We start from the raw sequence: 20,339 nt of genomic DNA, 5'->3' as shown, positions 1-20,339 counted from the left end.
TGAACTTATCAACTTTGGAGAGCTCCCAGCCATTCTTTTCACAGAGTGCTCCTGTGCCGTCTTTTCTCCTTGCCTCTTTCCGCAACTCCAGTTATACGCAACATGCTAGACCCTATGAGTGTGCTGAGACTGTTTCACGTTGACCGACTACCACTCCCTTCTCTCTTGGTTCTCTGTGGTTTAACTGGGACATTTTTAAAAAGATTTACTTTTTGTTTTTAACTATGTATATGTGTTGGGAAAGAAGGAATGTCTGCGAGCACAGGTGCCTGTGGAAGTTATAAGTGTTGGGTGCCCTGAAGCTGGAGAAAGAGTAATAGGTTGCTGTAACACGGGTGCTGGGCTTTGAAAACAGGTCCCAAGGAAGAACACTGTTTGTCACCACTAAGCCATTTCTCCAGGCCCCGATCTGGGCATTTTTAATTGATCTGTTTTCTTGGCGGTTGATATAGTATATCTGCTGTAAAATCTACCCACTCAGTACCTTGTGGGGGTGGGGGCGAGGGAGGAACAAAGAGAATGGAGGAGTTTTAATTGGTTACCTAGTTTTGCTTTGTAGCTCTAACTAGCCTTGAACTCACCATCCGCCTTCTTCAGCCTCCCCAGTTCTGAGATTCACCACCATTCCTGCCTCCGCTGAGTTATTTTTAAAATCTAGCATATTCAATATTTGAAAAAAATATATTCCAAAACCAGGCATGATAGAGTACCCTTTAATTCCAGCAATTGGGAGGTAAAAGAGGCAAAAAGATCTCTGAGAATTTGAGGTTCCCTGATTTACAAACTGAGTTCCAGGTCAGTTAGGGTCCACTTCGTGAGATCTTTTCTTAATCAAAACCAATCCATCAATATTCTAAATCCCTGAGGATAGTCTTCCCTTTGCCCGTTTTGTTCATTTCCTCTCTGTTTCCTCAATAAACTGATGTATTTATTTCAAAATCCTGATGGAAACACTAACAGCTGGACCATCTCTGAATCTTTCATTATCTGGGCTTCCCCTCCTGACTCGAGGCATATGGTCCCAGATTTCTGCAGGTCTAGTTTTTTTGGTTTTTAAATCTCATGCTGAATGCAAAGACTCCATAGAATGTGACCATCTGCCAGAGCACGCTCCCCTTCCTCTGGGCTGGATGAATTAGGCAGACAGGAAGTCCCTTCATCTCAGGGCCGGACTGGGTCAGGTTGGGTGTCAGCTCCCACGGGACTCAGTCTAACTTTGGTTCACTCCTGGACTCAGGACAGTCTCTTTAAGGAGTCAACAGAGAGATCTTTATCTCCTCTGTCCTGAAGGACTGTGGAGAGTCAGGACTATCCTTGAGAAGTTTTCAGCTTGCTTTCATAGCTTGTTAATTCCACAGATCTTCCCAACTAGGCCACCCTCCTATACTAGCTTCAGACCTTTTATGTAGTTGAGCATGACCTTGAACTCCTGATGCCCTGCCTCTACCTACCAAGTGCTGGGATTATACACATGTCCCACCACCCAGATGGCAAATTGTGAAGGCACCATGTGCTTGGGGTTACTCAAGTCTGCACTCTGCCATTTAAGCAATGTGACCGTCAAGATCTCCACTGGTCTCTCTACCCTTAGAAGCATTTCTGCAGGGCCCAGCTCTGTGTACAGCCTTGAGCTGCCCCAGTCCTTAAGTGTCCAGGTGACAGGGTGTGACGGAGCCCAGTATCCCTGCATCCGTTCTCTGCTCTCTTTGAGGCCTTCATGTTTTTGTGTGTAAACCCTTGGCAAGGACTTGGTTTCTGTACACTGTAAATTAAGAAAATGTCTTGGGTGGGGGAGACGGGAGCCGACCATTTTGAAGTTCCTCAATTTTCAGTTTCATCTCTTTGGCCACTGCTAAGTGCTGATTCCTCTCCCTCAGCAGGATGTCTGCCAGGGCCCAGCCCCAACTGTCAGCCTGTATCCAGAATTGGCAAATGTCTATATGAGGAAATCCGCCCATTTTGGCTGAGCGGACCCATCTCTCTGGAATTTTGGTCTTTCTAGCCCTCAACATTCTATAGATCTTTGATGCCCTCAAATCACATTTATGGGAACAGGGACGTAGCACAGTGCTTGCTTCACGTGTTCAGTTCCCCAGTACTGCCCCCCAAAGTCGTATTTCTTCCACTTGTTACCAGAGAGAACCCTGGCCCAGGAGAAGCTTCATAATTCACCTAGAAGCTAAGTGCTGAATCAGGACAAACTCAGACACATTTCGCGATATGCTGGGACATTATTCTACCATGTTTACGGGAAACATGCAATCTCTCATAAGGTTGCTGCTCATGGCCTACTGAGCCAAACTGGGCTCAGGCACGCCAGTCTAGTTTGTTGGACAGGGTTTAAGCCCAGCTACTCTCCAAGTCCAGGAACGCCCTGTATTCATTCAAAGCAGGAATTCCAAGAGTGCTCGCCACCTGCTCATCTCCCTTCTCTTCCATCTGTAGCACGTGATGGAAAGCAGAAGAAGGAGCTGTTGAACTGCAGCACATAACCGCAGACTCCTCTGTCTCCTTCCTGCCTGTCTCCATGGGTCCTGTGTCTCTGTCTCTAACTCCAGGACAGCCCTTCTACCCGTACAATTATACTGCGCACTTCCCTGGTAACAAAAGGGTTGTTCGTCCTTGGGATACAAAATGCTGACCTTGCAGAACTCGTGAGGATTTTGCAGAGGGAGCTGCAAGCATCCTCCTCGTTCCTCATTAAAAGGTCTGTAGTTACCAGTCCCTGTCGTCAGCATGAAGATGCCAGCGCCCTTATCTACGAGCTAGAGGAGAGCCAGGAGGGGGAAAAGCGAAAGCCACACTTTCCACACTGCCCTTGTAATTGCTCACGCTGGCTGCCTGCGGCCTTCAGATGCCTTAGCTGGTTCTGAACGGTTTACCCAAGGTTCTGAGACTTCCTAGATCTGGAAGGAAGGAAGAGAGGGGAGGAGAGGAAAGAAACGGTGGCAAGGAAGGCTACTAATCAGTACTACAGCGTCGCTTTCCTGTGCTTTAACTACCGAGGTGGTTAGTCTGAGCAGTGTTGCATCCAGAGCAGTAGGTGAGACAGCTGGCTGGCTACCCTCCCAGAAAACCTACAACATTCACCTCCGCAGGAGCAGCAAGAATGACACCCCCGCGAGCATGCTGTCAAAATATCCCCAGTCTTGGAATCTTCTTTTCTTGTCACTGACACGGGAACAGCCCCTGGCTGCACGGCCTTGTCCTTCAGACAGACTGGGTGGCAGTCGGTAGGGCCTGCTCCTTCTGTGCCTGCCCCTCCTGGCTAACTGTGTTTGCACCTAGAAGGCTTTGTGTTTCTCCTGGTGACTCTGAGCTTTGGCTCTTGCCCTTCTCAGGCATGGAGGAAGGAGGGAAAGAGCGTGAGCACAGACAGAAAGACCTTTAGAAAAATGACGTTTCTGTTTTTTGAAAAAGCACCTTGCCGTAGCCCAGGATGGCCTTGAACTCAGAGCCTCCTGACTTAGACTCCAGGTGTTGGATTATAGATATGTACCTCCAAACCCAGCTGAAAAGACTTTTTTAAAAAAAGAAATTATTTATGTACTTTATGTATATGAATATTCTGTCTTCATGCACACCAGAAGAAGGAATCTGATCCCATTACAGATGGTTGTGAACCACCATATGGGTGCTGAGAATTGAACTCAGGACCTCTAGAAGAGCAGTCAAGTACTCTTAACCACTGAACCATCTCTCCAGGCCCCCCAAAAGGCCTTTTAATCTGCTGTGGGTCACAATGGTGAGTGCCCTGTGCAGCTGGGTGGACAGGAGGGAAAGCCTGAGGTTCAGGACAAAGAGATGCAAACTTAAGGGACTCAGGGCAGTTTAGTTATGGGCAAGCGATAATGTGCTCCTGGGAGAACAGGGAGCTAGGGAAGGCTGACAGACAGAACTTCCCAGCGCAGCTTTACTGGCAATGTGGAAATATATGATCGGTACAGTCAAAGTAAGTCAGACACCATCAAGGGTTTGGGCAGGAGTGTGGAGCAATGAGGCTGCTGTAGGTCAGCAAAACTATTAAAAAAATAATGTGGGTTCTCCAATATTTAGCAACTCCAGTTCTGAGCATGGGGAATGTACAGGAGTGCTCATTGGGCAGCGTGTGTGCAAAAGCAGCCCCCCCCACCAACAGGGCGGGGGTATCATGAACCGTAGCATGCCCATAGGAAATGCTGTCTATCAGGAGAATCAACCACGGCCTCGGGCATCGCCATCGGTCAGTCACGAAACACATCATTTGTTCTTCTTTATAAGGATCTCATCAAGAACACACAAGGGATGTCTATTGTATAAAAGCCAGAACCAGATAAAATAAACAACACGCTATTTACGTCAGGGGTCAACACACTATAATCCTCAGGCCAAATCCAATAAGCAGACTATGTTTTTAAAAAGAGTTTTACTGGGTTACAGCCGACCATTTACATATATAGTCTATGACCATTTTCTTGCCACAAAGGAAAAACAGAAAAGCTGCAAGGGATCATAAAAGAAATTACTCTCTGGCTTGTTGAAAGGCCTTCCAACCTCTGGAACACACACACACACACACACACACACGGCAACACTACCAAGGGAATGAATGCCTGCTACAGTTTCAGGACAGGAAAATCTCTAATGGGTGAATGGAGATCGTGTGATTAGGGAGAAGCCCACACATGCTTCTGGAATACGGTCAGTTTCCAACTTAAAATATTTCTACTTAAGAGTCGTTGACTTTATCATGGTATGAAAGCGATTCATACTCATTAGAAATCATACTTCAAATTCTTTTTTTTAAATATTTATTTATTGTGTATACAATATTCTTTCTGCGTGTATGTCTGAAGGCCAGAAGAGGGCACCAGATCTCATTACAGATGGTTTTTGAGGCACCATGTGGTTGCTGGGAATTGAACTCAGGACCTTTGGAAGAACAGGCAATGCTCTTAACCACTGAGCCATCTCTCCAGCCCCATACTTCAAATTCTTATTTATTGTATTTTTGCAGTGCTGGGTTTGAAACACAGGGCATTGGGCGTGCAGGTAAGAGCTATACTAAAGCCCCTAAGTTTTGATCTTTCCCAGCTGGTGATACCTAGCATGGTCCTCTGCTGGACAGCAGCGGTGTGCCGCAATCAGCCCTGTGGTCACACAGTGAACATTAGCACTTCACAGCACCTGTGTGGCTCAGCTGGGGCAATCAGTAGGCTGGTGTATTCAATGAGTGTGAACTGGGGCAATCAGTAGGCTGGTGTATTCAATGAGTGTGAACTGGGGCAATCAGTAGGCTGGTGTATCCAGTGAGTGTGAACTGGGGCATTCAGTAGGCTAGTGTGTTCAATGAGTGTGAGCTGGGGCAATCAGTAGGCTGGTGTGTTCAATGAGTGTGATCTGGGACATTCAGTAGGCTGGTGTGTTTGATGCAGTGTAAACTGGGGCATTCAATAGGTTAGTGTGTTCAATGAGTATGAACTGGGCCATTTAGTAGGTTGGTGTGTTCAATGCAGTGTGAACTGGGGCATTCAGAAGGTTAGTGTGTTCAATGAGTGTGAGTTGGGGAATTCAGAAGGTTGGTGTGTTTAACACAGTGTGAACTGGAGCATTTGTAGGTTGGTGTGTTCAGTGTAGTGCTTTGCTATGTTGCTTTCAATCTGCCATGAGCTTTTTGAGTTGTATACAGGGCCTCTGTGCTTCGGGACCTATGTCAACTGAGTAGGAGAGGCATGAGGGGCCACTTTAGTATTAATTTTACATCGACGTTAACTGTTACTCAAGCCCGTAACAGAACTGTTAGGGAGGCTCGTCTTCAGCGTGAGAGGAGGATGTGGCCCGAGACACTGGCAAGTCGCACTGAGGACAGAGGGGCTGTACTTGTGGAATCTAATCTTAGAGGAAAGGTGGGGCTCAAGGAGACTGTGGGGCAAGCAAGGAAGGGGTCACAGAAGTGGGAAGATCACAGAGGAAGAGGACAAGAAGCCTGGGGCAGAGAACTGCCACCAAGAAACACACGAGGAAGAGCAGGTGACAAACACAAACACAGATGGCGCTAAAGTGGGAGGAGAATGAGGACAGCTGACAGACAGGGAAGAGCTGGGCCTCCAGGGCACAAGGGAAGAGATGACTGGGGGAGAAGCTCAGGCCCAGTGGGGAGAGGGTCTCCTCTGTAAGGCATCCCACGCTGTAAGGTGGGCTGCCAACTCCTCCAAACACCTCCTGAGTTCTCTCTGCAACTTCCACGTGGAACGGGACCCTGATGAAAGATCCAGTCCCAGCAGGGCACTTGAATCAAGTTTTCTTAGGGTGCCCCAAACACGGCGACAGGGTCTTGGAAGAAGGCCAGGTGGGAAGATGAAGCTGGAGGCTGGAAGAACTTAGTTGAGAGTTAGTTGTTCTACACACGAGAGGCTACACGGTATAGCAACCAGAAAGTGGCTGCCCGCTCCCGACGTGGATTAGCAAGATGCTTCCTTCCTGTCCTTTGTCTCCTTCGTGCATCAGAGATGGAAGAAAATCTGACATTCATAGAAAACCTACTGTGTGGTCAGAACATTCCAGAAACTCACTCTCTTAACAAAGGGGCTCGACATTTTTTCAAAAGAGGAAACTATAATGGTGGATAGAAGATAGAACCTTTGTTTTTTGTTTTTTAATATTACACCTATTTGTGTGTGTGTGTGTGTGTGCGCGTGAGAGAGAGAGAGAGAGAGACAGAGAGAAAGAAAGAAAATGCTACTGTGCATTTATGGAGCTCAGAGGACAACTTTGGGAGCTGGCTCTTGCCTTCCATCATGTGGGTCTCAGGGACCAAACCTATACTTCAAAGACTGGCAGCAAGCACCCTTACCTGCTGAGCCGTCTTACTGACTCCTGATTGTGTTTTTTGAAAGCAACTTTACATTCCTAGAATACCCTAAGCATTCTAGGGTTCCAGCTGCTTCTCTCCTTTGACCACCATGGTCAGGCAGAACTTTTGGCACAGTGAGCACTGCTAATATTTGTAGAACAGACGGCCTCTGAGGTCACTGCCAATGTAGATTCCCTGTGATCCCATAAACAGCCAGGAGCCAAGGGCAGGAGAGTCATCCAGAGTCCCCGGGAGAAGCACGTGCACCAGGCAAGCCCTGCCCACAGGCGCAGGCAGCTTCTCAGAAGGACGGTAGTGACTAACTTGGTCCACAAAGAGTTCCAAACCCACAGTGAAATCGAGGCTGCGATGGCTCAGTTAGCAAATGCTCTGGGGATGGAGCTTCATCACGGAGCCGGCCGTTCTGTGCACGCTCACCACAAATCATGTGGCTACTGTGATAGCCACGGCTCACGGCAGTGCTCTAAGGAGCTGGGAATTAGGCTCAGTAACTCTGTGGCCCCCTTCTTCCAACAGCAATTAACAGGGTGAACCTTTCCAGGCTTGCCCTTGGCAGTGGCCAGGCCCTTGCTCACTATCCTTCTGTACACACCCAGACAGGGATAGCCATACCTGACATCATCACAGCTTACACCCCATCACAGCTACACCCCATCACAGCTACACCCCATCACAGCTACACCCCATCACAGCTACACCCCATCACAGCTACACCCCCATCACAGCTACACCCCATCACAGCTACACCCCCATCACAGCTACACCCCCATCACAGCTACACCCCCATCACAGCTACACCCCCATCACAGCTACACCCCCATCACAGCTACACCCCCATCACAGCTACACCCCCATCACAGTTTCTTACCCATCATGTCTATGGTGCTACCCACTATAGCTTGGCTCTGAGACAAGTAAGCACCCCAAGTATACCTTTTCCCAAGCTGACATGCAGGGAACAAGTATCCAGGAGTCCCACACATAGACATGGGACCCACATCACCTCCCAGGGCTTGGGGAATGCTGAGGTAGAACACAGCAGGGCCCTCAGCAGGCCATGTCTTTAGGCCACACTGGAAGGGACACATGCCATACTGTGCCTGAATGGAAATGTCTTCATGGTTCAGGAAAGTGAAGAGCGGGGTGGAACGGGGTCACCCTGCAGTAAGCAGTCCGTATGCTCTCAGGGCGGGGAGGCCCCTGGTCACCGCAGGGAAGAGGCACTTGCAGTGCCTGGGACAGGATGACAGCAGCTCTATTGCTGGTTCCAGCCCCTCCCTCCCTGAGAGCCTATGCTCTTCCAGCAACTGAGTTCATGCAGCCACTGCATCTGCTGTGGCCTTAGCTCAAAAATGAGTCCCTTTCCATCCTAGCAACTTGTGACCAAAGTACATCTTCTCCATCCAAGAGGGACGAGACAGGATGCTTTCCTAGTAAGCAATACCCCGTGCCCTGGGAGGCACAGCCGGTCTACACATGCCAAGCATGAGTTAAGAGGCCACAAGTTTGGCATGTCCAGGCCAACAAAGAGAAGCAGGACCTAGGCCTGCCTTGGGTAACCCAGGTATGGCCCATGAGCTGAGACATGGTTCCCAGTTCAGATCAACATTTACAATCAAAGGCCCTAAATAAAACAGTCATTCTCACGTGGTAGAGAACGCAGCGACAGCGGAGTGATAAGACAGCCATGATCTCCCGGGCATGAGTGCATCCCTGCCGGAGTCAGCCCACAGGAAGGTACTGGGCCGTGCATGTATGGTTTGTGGGATGTAAAGCCTAAGTGAACACAGAACCACAATGCATGTTCACAAACCGGGAGAAACGAGCCCTTCTGATTGCACAGAGATGTTGAGGGGAGACTACAGACCAGAGCCAAAAAGTGGCAGCCTCAGGCCAGCACAGGGCCGAGCAATCAGCTCAGCATACTACATTATTGCAGCCACAGCAAGGAAGGCAAGAAATCTAGAGTATTCAGACAGAGCAGGAGCTGGGGCTCGAGACATCCAGACTTCAGATTGGGCAGAGAAGGGCAAGGTGGGTGGTAATAGCTACTGTGGTCTGAGGCTCTGTCTCAACCCCCCACCTAACTGTGGAAGCTGGAAGTAGGTTCCCTTAGATGTTGCCTGTCTGTCTTACTTGCTACAGGGTCAAGGGAGGGTCCAGCTGGACTATGGTGGCGTGGGAATGATATCTAGTACTACTCAGACCAGACATGCCCCTGTCCCCAGCTCCTGGCTGCAAGGGTAGTGACTCAGGGACTAAGTCTAACCCATCCCCACACTTCCTAGCCTTCTGCTTCCTTTGCCAGACAAGGCTCTGCCACAGTTCTCTGCACTGCAGTGGTAAAGCTGGAACCGTAGGTGGACTTCCAGAACACAAGGTGACCAGAGGCATAGTGGGGAGGGAGCCTGAGAAGCTCCGTCTCGATCTCTGGATTTCAGTGGTGCTACCCGGTCTACATTTCCAGTCCCGAGTGCCTCTCTAACTCAGCGGATATCCTGAGTTACCTCTTCTACACAATTACCACACCGCTCACCTTCCCGCACCCATCTGACTCCTCCGAGCCATTTCAGCTGGCCTGGACTCCACCACGCTGCCACAGCTTGCAGGAACCGCAGAGGCAGAATGATTCGGTGGCTGACAGTCTGACAAATTCCTAAAAAGCCTCGCTAATAACCAACGCACTGTGCTGTAAGGACGCTGCTTTGTCTAGAGTTAAGTCCAGTAAATCCTCGGATAACTCAGAGTGCAAACCCACCTGAGGATGGCAGCTGTAGCTGTACTGACAGAGCCTACGGATGAAAGCGAGCAGGTCAGCCCGACTCTCCATCCCCGTCAGAACACCCTGGAAAGAGCCCAAGTGGCTCCGGCTCAGAAGCACAGAGAAGAGGTAATTACAGCTGCAGTCCCGCTGTGCCTCCCAGAAGTGAAAATAACCTAAAACTTTAAAATCAAGGCATCGTTCGGATAGCAGTCCTTTGTTACGAATGAGGCGCTGTTACATGTTCGCCATCGTCACACTTCCTTGCTACTGGCCACCCCTTACCACGTCCCCGATTGTCTATCTCAGCTGTTTGGGTGGGAGAACTATTTCCTTAGTCTCATCAAAAGTTCATCAGACCGACTGCTGTTCTCTGAAATGACAGGGGCCACACAGTCCCTGCCTGGAAAATGTCAGGAAATGCTTGAGCCAACCCAGCAAGTCAGGACCTGCTGGTGTAGGGACAGGACACCAGCACCCGCTTGCCACGCCTCCCCAGAGTATACCTCACTACCTGTACCTGGACCTCAGCTATAAAAAGTGAGGACAGTTTGGGTCCTTTGCTGAGGGAGGAAGGGCTGTGGAAATCAGAAGAGAAAGAGAGGGCCAGGAGACCACTCAGCTTCAGCTCTAGACATCATGGGGCTGAATGAAAGCCCAAAGGAGACACTGGGAGGAAAGCTGGGACCCGCAACAGATGTGGGGCCCTGGTGGGTCTCACGTCTTACCTGGGGGATCTTCTAAAGGATGCAGTACTGCTCAGCTCTCAATTCTTTACCTCCTGTTGTCTAGGAAAGCTGACCTAGAGTCAGAATCCACAGGGGACCATGGACAGTAGAGCAGGAGCAGCCAGCTGCAGGGATGCTGCAGGGACGCTGCAGCGATGCTGCAGGGATGCTGCAGGGGCACCATGACAAGAGCTGCGGGTTTCTTTGGTTTGGTTTTTTGATTTTGTTGTTGCTGTTTTTTGTTTTGCTGTTTCTTTCTTTGTTTTGAGAAAGGGTTTCTCCGTGTAGCCCTGGCTGTCCTGGAACTTGCTCTGTAGACCAGGCTGGCGGTAAACTCGGAGATTCTCCTGCCTCTGCCTCCTGAGTGCTGGGATTAAAGGCACGTGCCACCACTGCCGCACGTATGGCCCTGTGCCACACACATGCACACAGGGCCATACAGGGCTAATAGCAAGACCTGTAATATTACCTATAGGAATCTACCCCCAGGAAACAGTCCAAAGGAAACAATAGGTATATAATGAACAACTGAGGGTATTCACTACATGGGAATGCTTAGTATCTGCAACGGCAAGAAACTGAAGACACCATAAAGAAATTAAGATCACGATAGGCCCTCAATGTAATCACTGCACAGGCATTAAAATGTTAATTAGGAAGACAGTGAGGTAACGGGGAAATCTGTTTTTCACTCATTTGTATGATTTTAGGTGGAAAAGAAAGAGCAAAATGTGTGATTACGCAGACGTTATGGTAAGCTCTGGGATAAGACAGAATGTTGGGAATACAACCTTCCCCTCCATCTTTCAAAGGTACCATACTGCTCTGGACAAAACCAAGGGAGGACGTCAAGACGGTCTGGCGGGGCGGTACCTTGGCTCCATCAACACTGATGATCCGATAGCTGTTCCTGGTGACATCGTAGAAGTAGGACACAGTGACGGCCTGCTTGCTCGCGGGCACCCAGTTCTTCTTGGTGCTGGGGTCAATCTGGAAGACGTGCGCTCGCGTGGTGAAGATGGGCTGTTCTCTGAAACAGGACAGATGTGTGTGAACCAATGGAACTTGACTTAATGTTTCAGTTATGATTTCTAGGCCACCCACCGTCTCGGACGACTTTAAATAGCTTGTAGGCAAAGATCCACCTGCCTGAGAACAATCAGAGCAGGGAGGAGGGGGAGCTACCCTGTGAGTAGGTTCTGTAGCCCACAAACCCGCACTCCACTTAGTGGCAACTACCTCGAGGCTGCCGGGCAACTGGCCTAATGAGAAATTGGTTTAAAACGAAACTCTTCATTGAGAGATTTTACATCCCTGTCAAGTGTCCTGTTCTGTTTTGTTTTCTCTCTGACATCCTATTGGCATTTGTAGGGGTGAGGGGCTCTTTGTAACTAATTCATCTTAGAAAAAATTTTAACAAATTTATTTTGGGAGATTTTGCATTAATTTTAGGATTTTGTAAACCATTTGAAGCTTAATGTTTCATCTGAGTATTTCTCAAACTTGAGGGAGTATTTTAAAGGGTCGAACTATTTTATATCCTAGGAAGAATTGTCATTTTGCTGTTGCACCTAGGAAGGGCCTTACAGCTCAGAGGAGCCTTCACAGTTTGTGTAGACCTTCCATGTGGGTTTATGCTTCACCGATCCCTCTCCCCTCTGGTCTGACGCTGAACTGCTGTCTTTTTCTTCCTATATGCCTGTGATCATTTCTTGTGACTGCTAAAGATATTAACCAAGTTAACACATCATCTATGTTTCTTTCTGTTTAGTAAAGAATTAGGTCCTGACAACAGGCATTACTAAGAAAGACTTTAAAGCTGGAACAGAATTCACTACAGCCATACTCTGAGGGACCTGCTTAGCAAAGCCACAGAATAATGAAACAGACTCATCACAGAATCTGTTTTTTGAAGAAAAGCTTTATAGACAAACTATCTCAAAAATTCTTTTAAGTGCTCAAAATAAGACAAAAACGGGGAGGGAGAACCAGCATGCAAAAATAAAGTGGAAAAAACCCCACTATTGTAAGTATTGATTAAAGATAAAAAATTAAATCTGAAGGCTTGATTTTGGTTTAGTCAAATTAATTTTTTAAAATCCCAACAATGTCAACAAGATGATAAAAATGACAGCAATGTCAGAAGTTCAGAGGGCAAGGAAGTCTCAGTGCTGTGCTCTCTGTGGGGAGATGTTGAGAAGAGTCTCTGAACCCTGCCCCACCCCCTCCACCAACAGCACCTGCAGAAGAATCGTTACTGGAAACACAGCTCTCAAGGGCAAACTTTATTCTAGGAAAGCAATTTACTCTTCGAGCCTCATACGAGGGATGTCAGATAATATCATGGCTATCGGCACAGGGCTAGAGCAACACAGAAACTTCTGGAAGAGCACAGTATGAATACAGCGCCACCAGAGCCGCTTCTAGAGCTGGTGTTCCTGAAGAGCAGCAGACGCTGGTGTGCCTGCTCCTCTCTAGGCCCCGGGAGCAGGAAAGCGTGAGTGTGGGCCTTTCCTGCAATCACCCTGCGTTCAATCGCTTGGTTTCTCCAAAACCCACAGCCTTCCAAGCAGCTGGGTGACAGCTGGGTGAACCAAAGGAAGATTCCGGCTGTGCCGTTTCACATCTGCCATCTGGAGGGCCCAGCTGTGCGGAGCACACACTCATGACTGTGATGCCGGGAAGACTGCCGTCTGGAGGGCCCAGCTGTGCGGAGCACACACTCATGACTGTGATGCCGGGAAGACTGTCGTCTGGAGGGCCCAGCTGTGCGGAACACACACTCATGACTGTGATGCCGGGAAGACTGTCGTCTGGAGGGCCCAGCTGTGCCCCTCGCAAGCAGGCAGTGCAGTTTTCTAATCATCGAAACACAACACGAGAGAGAAAACCACGTTCTCATGCAACAGTCCGTGTGTGTGAGAGGAAGGAGGGATGAGCAGCTGTCACTGTGGAGAAGCTGGCACATTAACTCATACCAAATCTCTGCCGCAGTCTCCAGGGCACTCACTAAGCTGTAGCCCCTTCCGGGGTCGGAGCCCGGGCTTTCGAGATCACTGATCCTGCTCCCTCCCTGAGGAAGAGGGGCTGCGGCCGGGGATAAGCATGGACACTAGTTTGCTTCATGATAGCAATAACCATTTTTACTAAAATTACTGGTTCCCAAGCCTATCCTAGCTCCTGGCACCTGACTCTCTAATAAAGGACCTGAGGTCTCACCTATAACAAGGTAACTGTTATGGGAAGTGCTTTCCTTAGACACTATAAGGACTTGAAATACAATAGAGGACACGGTCCCCACAGCCAGCATCTCTCACCTAGAATGACAGAGTTGACTGCTGGTGGCTCATCTACTCCTGAAGGGTCTCCTACAACTCTGGGGGCCAACACTGCGACCGAGAACCGATTCTGTGGAAGCAAGAAATGGGAGGGGGGCTGAAAGGAGGCAGGGGGGCGCTGGTCAGAGGAGGAGGAAGGGGGAGAAGGTAGGGGGCAGCCTGCTGTGTTCCCTCAGTGATTTTCTAGATGTACTCTGTGTCTTAAAGCCGGCAGCAGCAGGGAAGTGCAGCCATCAATCACAGCGAGATGCGGGGAGAAAGACTGGAAGGCAAGGTGAGATGGCAGAGCTTGTGATTCGGTATAGCCAGGGTAGCCCGCTGTCTGCTTGGCATGACTTGGCACTCAGACCAAAGGCCCCATCTCCAAATCTGCCCTCTGACAGCCCTGAGTTGTCCTCAGAACCTCAACCAGAAATACAGAGGTGGGTCCATCTGGACACACCATAGCCAGCCTTCTACAGGAAGAGGCCCAGGAGAAGGACCCTGTTGGGACCTTCACCAGGCCCATTCTGAGAGGGTTCACTGTACCAAGCAACTGTGGTTCTACTAAGGTCCTAGAGCTGCATTCCTTGGCCCCAAGGTCTCAGCAAATGTGGGTGGGGGTATATGTAGTGGGGGGTGGGGACAGACGGGACCTGGACCTTCACATCCAGTCGAGCTGAAGCTCTATACCCAGGAAGCCACCCACAGGACTGGGATTTCCACATGAATAACCCATTCTGAGCGTATTGGGGAGCTCTGAGCTATTCTGATATTCAAAAAGTCTAATGTTATTTCAAGAGGGGAAAAAAAGAGGCCAGGATGAAAAGAACAGCCAGGCGTTGACATTTCCCAACTGCTTAGCATTCTGCATATGGGCTTTCTCATTTAGGATCACAATAGTCCTGTGGAGACAGCGAGGTACAGGTGGGGAGACAGACTCAGAATGGCCAGGAGACCTGCCTGGGTCACACAGTAAGCGGCAGACCTGGGAACTTTAACGCCCTCTTAACCATGTCCTGTAATAGTTAAAACAGTAGCAGTGGGCAGGAAGTAGACAGTCTCTGGTGTGGTTCCCAACGTAATGCCCTCCCCTCACAGGAAGGTGGGACGTCATTTGTTTCAGCCTTTGCTTGCTTGCTGGGGCCCAGGGATTTTAGGCAGGGTCTCTGTTAGTCCCCACGGTCCTCCAACTTGTGAACTATCCTCTTACCTCAAACTTCAGGTTGGAATTTTAGTCTGACTCTTTCTGTTAACCAACAGAATATAGCAAAGGTGGTAGGTTGTCACCTGTGTGATTAAGTTATAGAGGATTGTAATTTGTTTTCAACTCGCCCTTGCTGGCTTTCCCGAATATTAAGAGTCCCACATTTTAAGACACCGAGAAGATTCCAGCCAGCAACCAAAAGAGAACTGAGGACCTTGGTCCAATATCCCCAGAGGACAGAATTCTGCCAACAACCATGTGAGCTCCAAACCAGATCTTTCGGCAATAAAGCCTTCCCATGAGACGTCAGCCCATTCCTGATTACAATCCCTGTCACAGGATGGCACCCAGCTAAGTACACCCAGATTTCTGCCCTACAGGAATATTATTATTTAAGTTATTTAAGCTGCTGCGTGTTCACTGCAGCGAGATAGCTAGGTAAGACACTGTCCCTCACAGAAAGTTTACAACACACCACACGGATGGCAATGGCCTCACTGTATCCTCCCGACAGCCGGGAGTGGACACGGTTACCACATAGAGAACTCAGGGTCACGCGTTGATGCCAAGCAACAAGAAGCGAAGAAATTCAGAGAAACAGACCCCAACTTTGACAGCTCATTTAGCCTCACCTGAGCAAGTTCAAGCGCTGTATCTAGGACACTGCTGTCGGGTCCAATGTGTGCCCACATCAGAGTAAGCAAAGTCAACAGAATCGGGACTTCCCCACCTACCGGGCCACAGGCCCCTCCCAGCAGGGACCAGCAGAGCAGGGTGGATCCCAGAAACCACCTTCAGCTCCAATTCCATCCCCCTTTCTTTGGTGTGCGATGCTCAGGGAGTATATTTGAAATACACTCTCATTCCTTCGCTGCGGCTTTAAATAGAAAGATGTTTCCGGATGGCAAAGTGCTTCTTCAGGCAGACAATATAACCTACTGTTCCCTTGCACAGGCTTTTAAAAGCTGAATAAACACCAATTGCTGCTCATTGAGCACATTTTGGAACCTGACAGTAATTGTCCCTAAGAATAATTAGACGCTCTGTGCAACATATGTACGTTTGGAACACGAAACCACTCGGCAGAGCCCCCGCTTCGGCTCGAATGGTCTCTGGCTCCGCGCGAAGTCATTCTGCAAAAGAACGGCACGATTACTTTTTTTTTTCCTTTTGCAGAAAAGAAAGAAAAATGAGGTTTTAACTTGTCATAATCTTTCACTTGCTCAGTGCCAGGCTGTTTTCTGACATAAATCCATAAAGCCTCGTGATTCTTATTTTCCAACTTCTGTTTGATTTGCATTGCAAAAAGCGATTCAAAAATTATTTCTGCAGCTATTTAAACGTTTCAGAGTTTCATAAGGTTCCCTACTTAGTCTTGACTCTTGAGCTCCTTCAAATAAGCATCCATGTAGTACCTAGAGGAGAGTCTCCCCAGGCTCAATGGTAAGGTCTTACTAGCCAGCACCGCGGGCTTCTTTGCTCCATTCCTCACAGGGCCAGCTCCAAGCTCTGGGAATATTCACAGGCTCCAGGCCACCTGCCCTGCTCTGCCCTGTCACCTAACTGGCTTCTGCTGTTCTCATGTATGTGTGTGTGTGTTGCTTTGAAGGACAACCTCAGAGGTCATTCCTTTGGAACATCTCACCTTTAATCTGACCCAACAGTGTCTCATTGGCTTGGGACTTTTCACCCCATAGGCCAGGCTAGCTAGCCAGCAAGCCCTAGGGTTCCGCCTGTCTCTGCCTGCCTCCCAACACACCATTGCTGAGCTTAGGAGCACGTCACCAAGCCTGTCTTTTTACATTGGTTCTGGGGAATCTCAACTCAGGCCCTGTGCTAATGAGCAAGAGAGGATCTTCAGCGGTTTCCTTTAGGGCTTCTGTTGTTTGGGAGCACTGGGGATCACAGCCAGGGCCTCACACATGCTGGGCAAGTGTTCCACAACTAAACTACCCCAGCCCTCTTCCAGCAGCTTTGAAAGCTGTGCTTTCTTTTTTTTAAAAAAAAAAAAAAGATTTATTTTTTATTATGTATACAATGGTCTGCCTGCATGTGTCCCTGCAGACAGAAATTGGCACCAGATCTTATTACCGGTGGTTGTGAGCCACCACATGGTTGCTGGGAGTTGAACTCAGACCTCTGGAAGAGCAGTCAATACTCTTAACCACTGAGCCATCTCTGCAGCCTCAAGCTGTACTTTCTTATGTCCGCTCCAACACCAGGGCCATCTCTGGACCTCACATCTCCTCTCTCTGCTGGCCAGAAGAGTCAAGTCCTACCGTAGCATCTCATGAGGCCTGAGGTGTAATTCATTTTTATTTTGTTTGTTTTCATAGTGCCTAGGACCTTGTAAATGCTGGCCAGCCCTCCATCACCATGTTACTCTCTCTCAGGATACAAGCGAAGACCAGAAGCATTGCTTACCTGGCCCATGGCCAGCATTCCAGATGGCTAACAGGCCCCTTGCCTGTGAGGCCAAATACCCAGAGCACAGACAGAGAGATACAAGAGGAGAAGGTGGGGATGCAGACAGAAAGTCTCACATATTCTCTCAAGCAGAAAATCTAATTTATAAGCACACTGGGGTTCTACTCTCATAGAAAACCCAAATAGTAAGGTTACACTCTTGGCAGAAATGACAGCATACATCAATAGAAAACTTGCATAAGGTGGTGAGGATAAGACCACTGATTAAAAAATAATCCGATGTGTACAACCAGACAGAAATGATAATGAAATTTCAAAAATTCCATTCACAATTGCAATAAAAGGAGTACAGTGTCTTGGAATCTATTTAAGAAGTATGCAAAATCTGTATTAAAAATAAATATTTCCAGGGTGCATGGAAGAAAACACTCATAAATAGGACATACCTCATTCTTACATAAAAAAATGAAGATGTCATTTCCCTCTAAATTAATATGTAAGTATATAATGGAAATATTACAGGATTATTTTAGAACCAGACAAGGTCAATCATATAGCAAACTCATTTTGTGAACAAAGTTCAAAAATACAAAAAAAAAAAATCTTAAAATGAAGAACAATGGGAGATATTTAGCTATATCAGATATTGAAATATATTATTACAAAATTAACAGCAAACAAAAAGGGACGTGTCATCAAATATGCAGACGTTCATGGACGAGAACAAAATCTATAAATAGAAGTCTCGGGAACTGTGTGCAGGGCACAGGCGGTTCTGCCTGTTCCATACAGAACAGAATTGCTCCATACATCTTGTTCCAAGGACACACAACTATGCAGGGAACTTGAACCAGTCAGGCCTGAACCCAAAGCCCACCTCCCTGCCCCAGCTGAGCCCCTTCCAGGGGACCACAGCTCCCTCACTGTGTTAAGGTCACAGAGCACCAGATGCTAACTGTCGCACCCGATAAGTCAGAGACCTCAGAGTAAAAGCATTTGCTATCAATCCTCCTAGTCCACGGACAGGGGATTTCCCCTTCAGGTCCCATTTACAGAGAGTAGAAGAGGCGGAGGGAGGGGGGCGCATGGACGATGACAGGCTTGATTAATGATGCTACTCATTCCTTGGAGTGTCTGGCCACTTCTAAAAAGCATTCGGCACACCTTCTCCTGTTGTGATGTGGGTCTAATTAAGTTCCATAGGCCATGGTTTGCCCCGGGGAGGACATCTGATCCCTTCTCATGCCTTTAGATGTGGATAGCCAGTAGTAGAGAAACAAGCAGGAAAGCAAGTGTTTCCATTGGTGGACGGGGAAACTTCCTCCCTCTGAGAATGCAAGGAGACCCTAGAGCTTGTGTGTGAGAAGGCAGAGAAGAGTGAAGGGTGAGGCAAGGCTGCAACGCCATTCCATGTCCAAATGGCCCCTCCCCACACCGACACAGACATCCCACCTCCATACACACTCCCTTCCTCCTAGACAGAGGTCAGCATCTCAGTCACTAGGACTGCAGGGCATTTATGGAAAGGGACATCAGAAGATGAAGGCAAGGGCAGGACACAGCCAGTTGTGGATTCTGAACACCACGGTAAAGAAATCAGTCTTTATCTCAGGGCCAGCATCTGTTGACTGGGTACCACAAAAAATTTATATCAAAGCAATTTTCTCTTCCAAATGCGTTCTAAAAAATACATATGTAGGAAAAATGTTAAATGCCTTTAGATTTCTGTTCCCATAATTATGCAATTACGCTTTTAAGAAACGGCATTCTAGTGATGGCGCACGCCTTTAATCCCAGCACTCGGGAGGCAGAGGCAGGCGGATCTCTGTGAGTTCGAGGCCAACCTGGTCTACAGGAACCAAAAGCTACGGAGAAACCCTGTCTTGAAAAATCCAAAAAAAAAAAAAAAAAAAAAAAAAAAAAAAAAAAAAAAAGAAACGGCATTCTTAACCAAATACTGCTAGAAAATAACATAGAAGCTACATGATACACACTTTATCTGTCACACGAGTTTCACACAGGTGTGTAACCTGCACTCATAGTCCACCTTAGGTGTGCATGGGCATTCTGTTCACTAGATGCTGTATCTTAGGATTATAGTAGACTTATCATTTTATTCTGTAGAAAGCATATTGAATATCTAAACCACTGTATTAAAAAGAATTCACCCCAGGGCTGAGGATGAGACTGAATGGAAGGAGTGCTTGCCTGGCATCTGTGAAGTCCTGGGATCAGTCCCTAGCACTGAATATGACAGGCATGATTGGTGCATGCCTGTGATCACAGTATTTGGGCAAGAGAGGCAGGAGGATCAGAAATTCTAGGTCATCCTTTGGCTACACAGGGAATCTGAGGCCAATCAGGGCTACCTGAGACTCTGTCTTAAAAAAACAATCAGGGTGAGTACAGAACGTTTGGGATACAAAAATCAGAATTTCACAGTTCACAAAACGTGAACCCCACAGCCAAGAATTGGAAAACATCCAAGTAATGATTTCTGGAAAAGCAGGTGGTGAATTGCCAGCCTCACGACGATTAATGATCTCTGGGACGGCCTAATTTGAGAGCGTGAAAAACGCTGCTGGAGGAACAGTTTGTGTTCCTCCTCTTGCTACAATACATCTGTGCACACAGATCTTCATATTAGACCACAGTGAGACACAATATAGCCGACTCTATGCTGCGTGAGGCTGTGACTTGGCAACACGATTTCTAATCTTAACTAAAGAGGATTTTTTTTAAAGACGAGGAAATGATGTTCTCGGTTTTAAATGTTGAGGGATCTTACATTCACCTGCAATAAAAAATAAATTAGATGTCTGACTAAGTACTCTGTCTTAATAAACTAGAATTTTCTTTGACGTTTCACCTGATACTGTTCAGAAGTATTTACATATATGTGTGATTAATCAGTAGCAATGGATTTATCTGTGAGATCATATCTTGCTGCCTCCCCCCCCACACACACTTTACCTTGGAGTATGTCAAGTTTTATGATCTGTTGCTCTCCTGTTAATATACCAAGATGGGTCAGGCGTAGTGACGC

The 20,339-nt window shown here is 47.9% G+C and overlaps 1 protein-coding gene across 2 annotated transcripts in view; it reads right to left on the bottom strand.

The window, feature by feature from the left end:
• Homer2 (homer scaffold protein 2) overlaps window positions 1–20,339 on the bottom strand; it is a 90,381-nt gene that overhangs the window by 28,293 nt on the left and 41,749 nt on the right. For both annotated transcript variants that reach the window (XM_057756571.1, XM_057756572.1), the window contains exon 2: window positions 11,216–11,372. In XM_057756571.1, coding sequence (XP_057612554.1) covers window positions 11,216–11,372 — 157 coding nt within the window. The remainder of the gene's footprint in view (window positions 1–11,215; window positions 11,373–20,339) is intronic.

This window comes from Chionomys nivalis, chromosome 23, assembly GCF_950005125.1.
Source record: "Chionomys nivalis chromosome 23, mChiNiv1.1, whole genome shotgun sequence".
Lineage (NCBI taxonomy): Eukaryota > Metazoa > Chordata > Mammalia > Rodentia > Cricetidae > Chionomys > Chionomys nivalis.
This window is presented reverse-complemented; position numbering and strand designations above follow the sequence as displayed.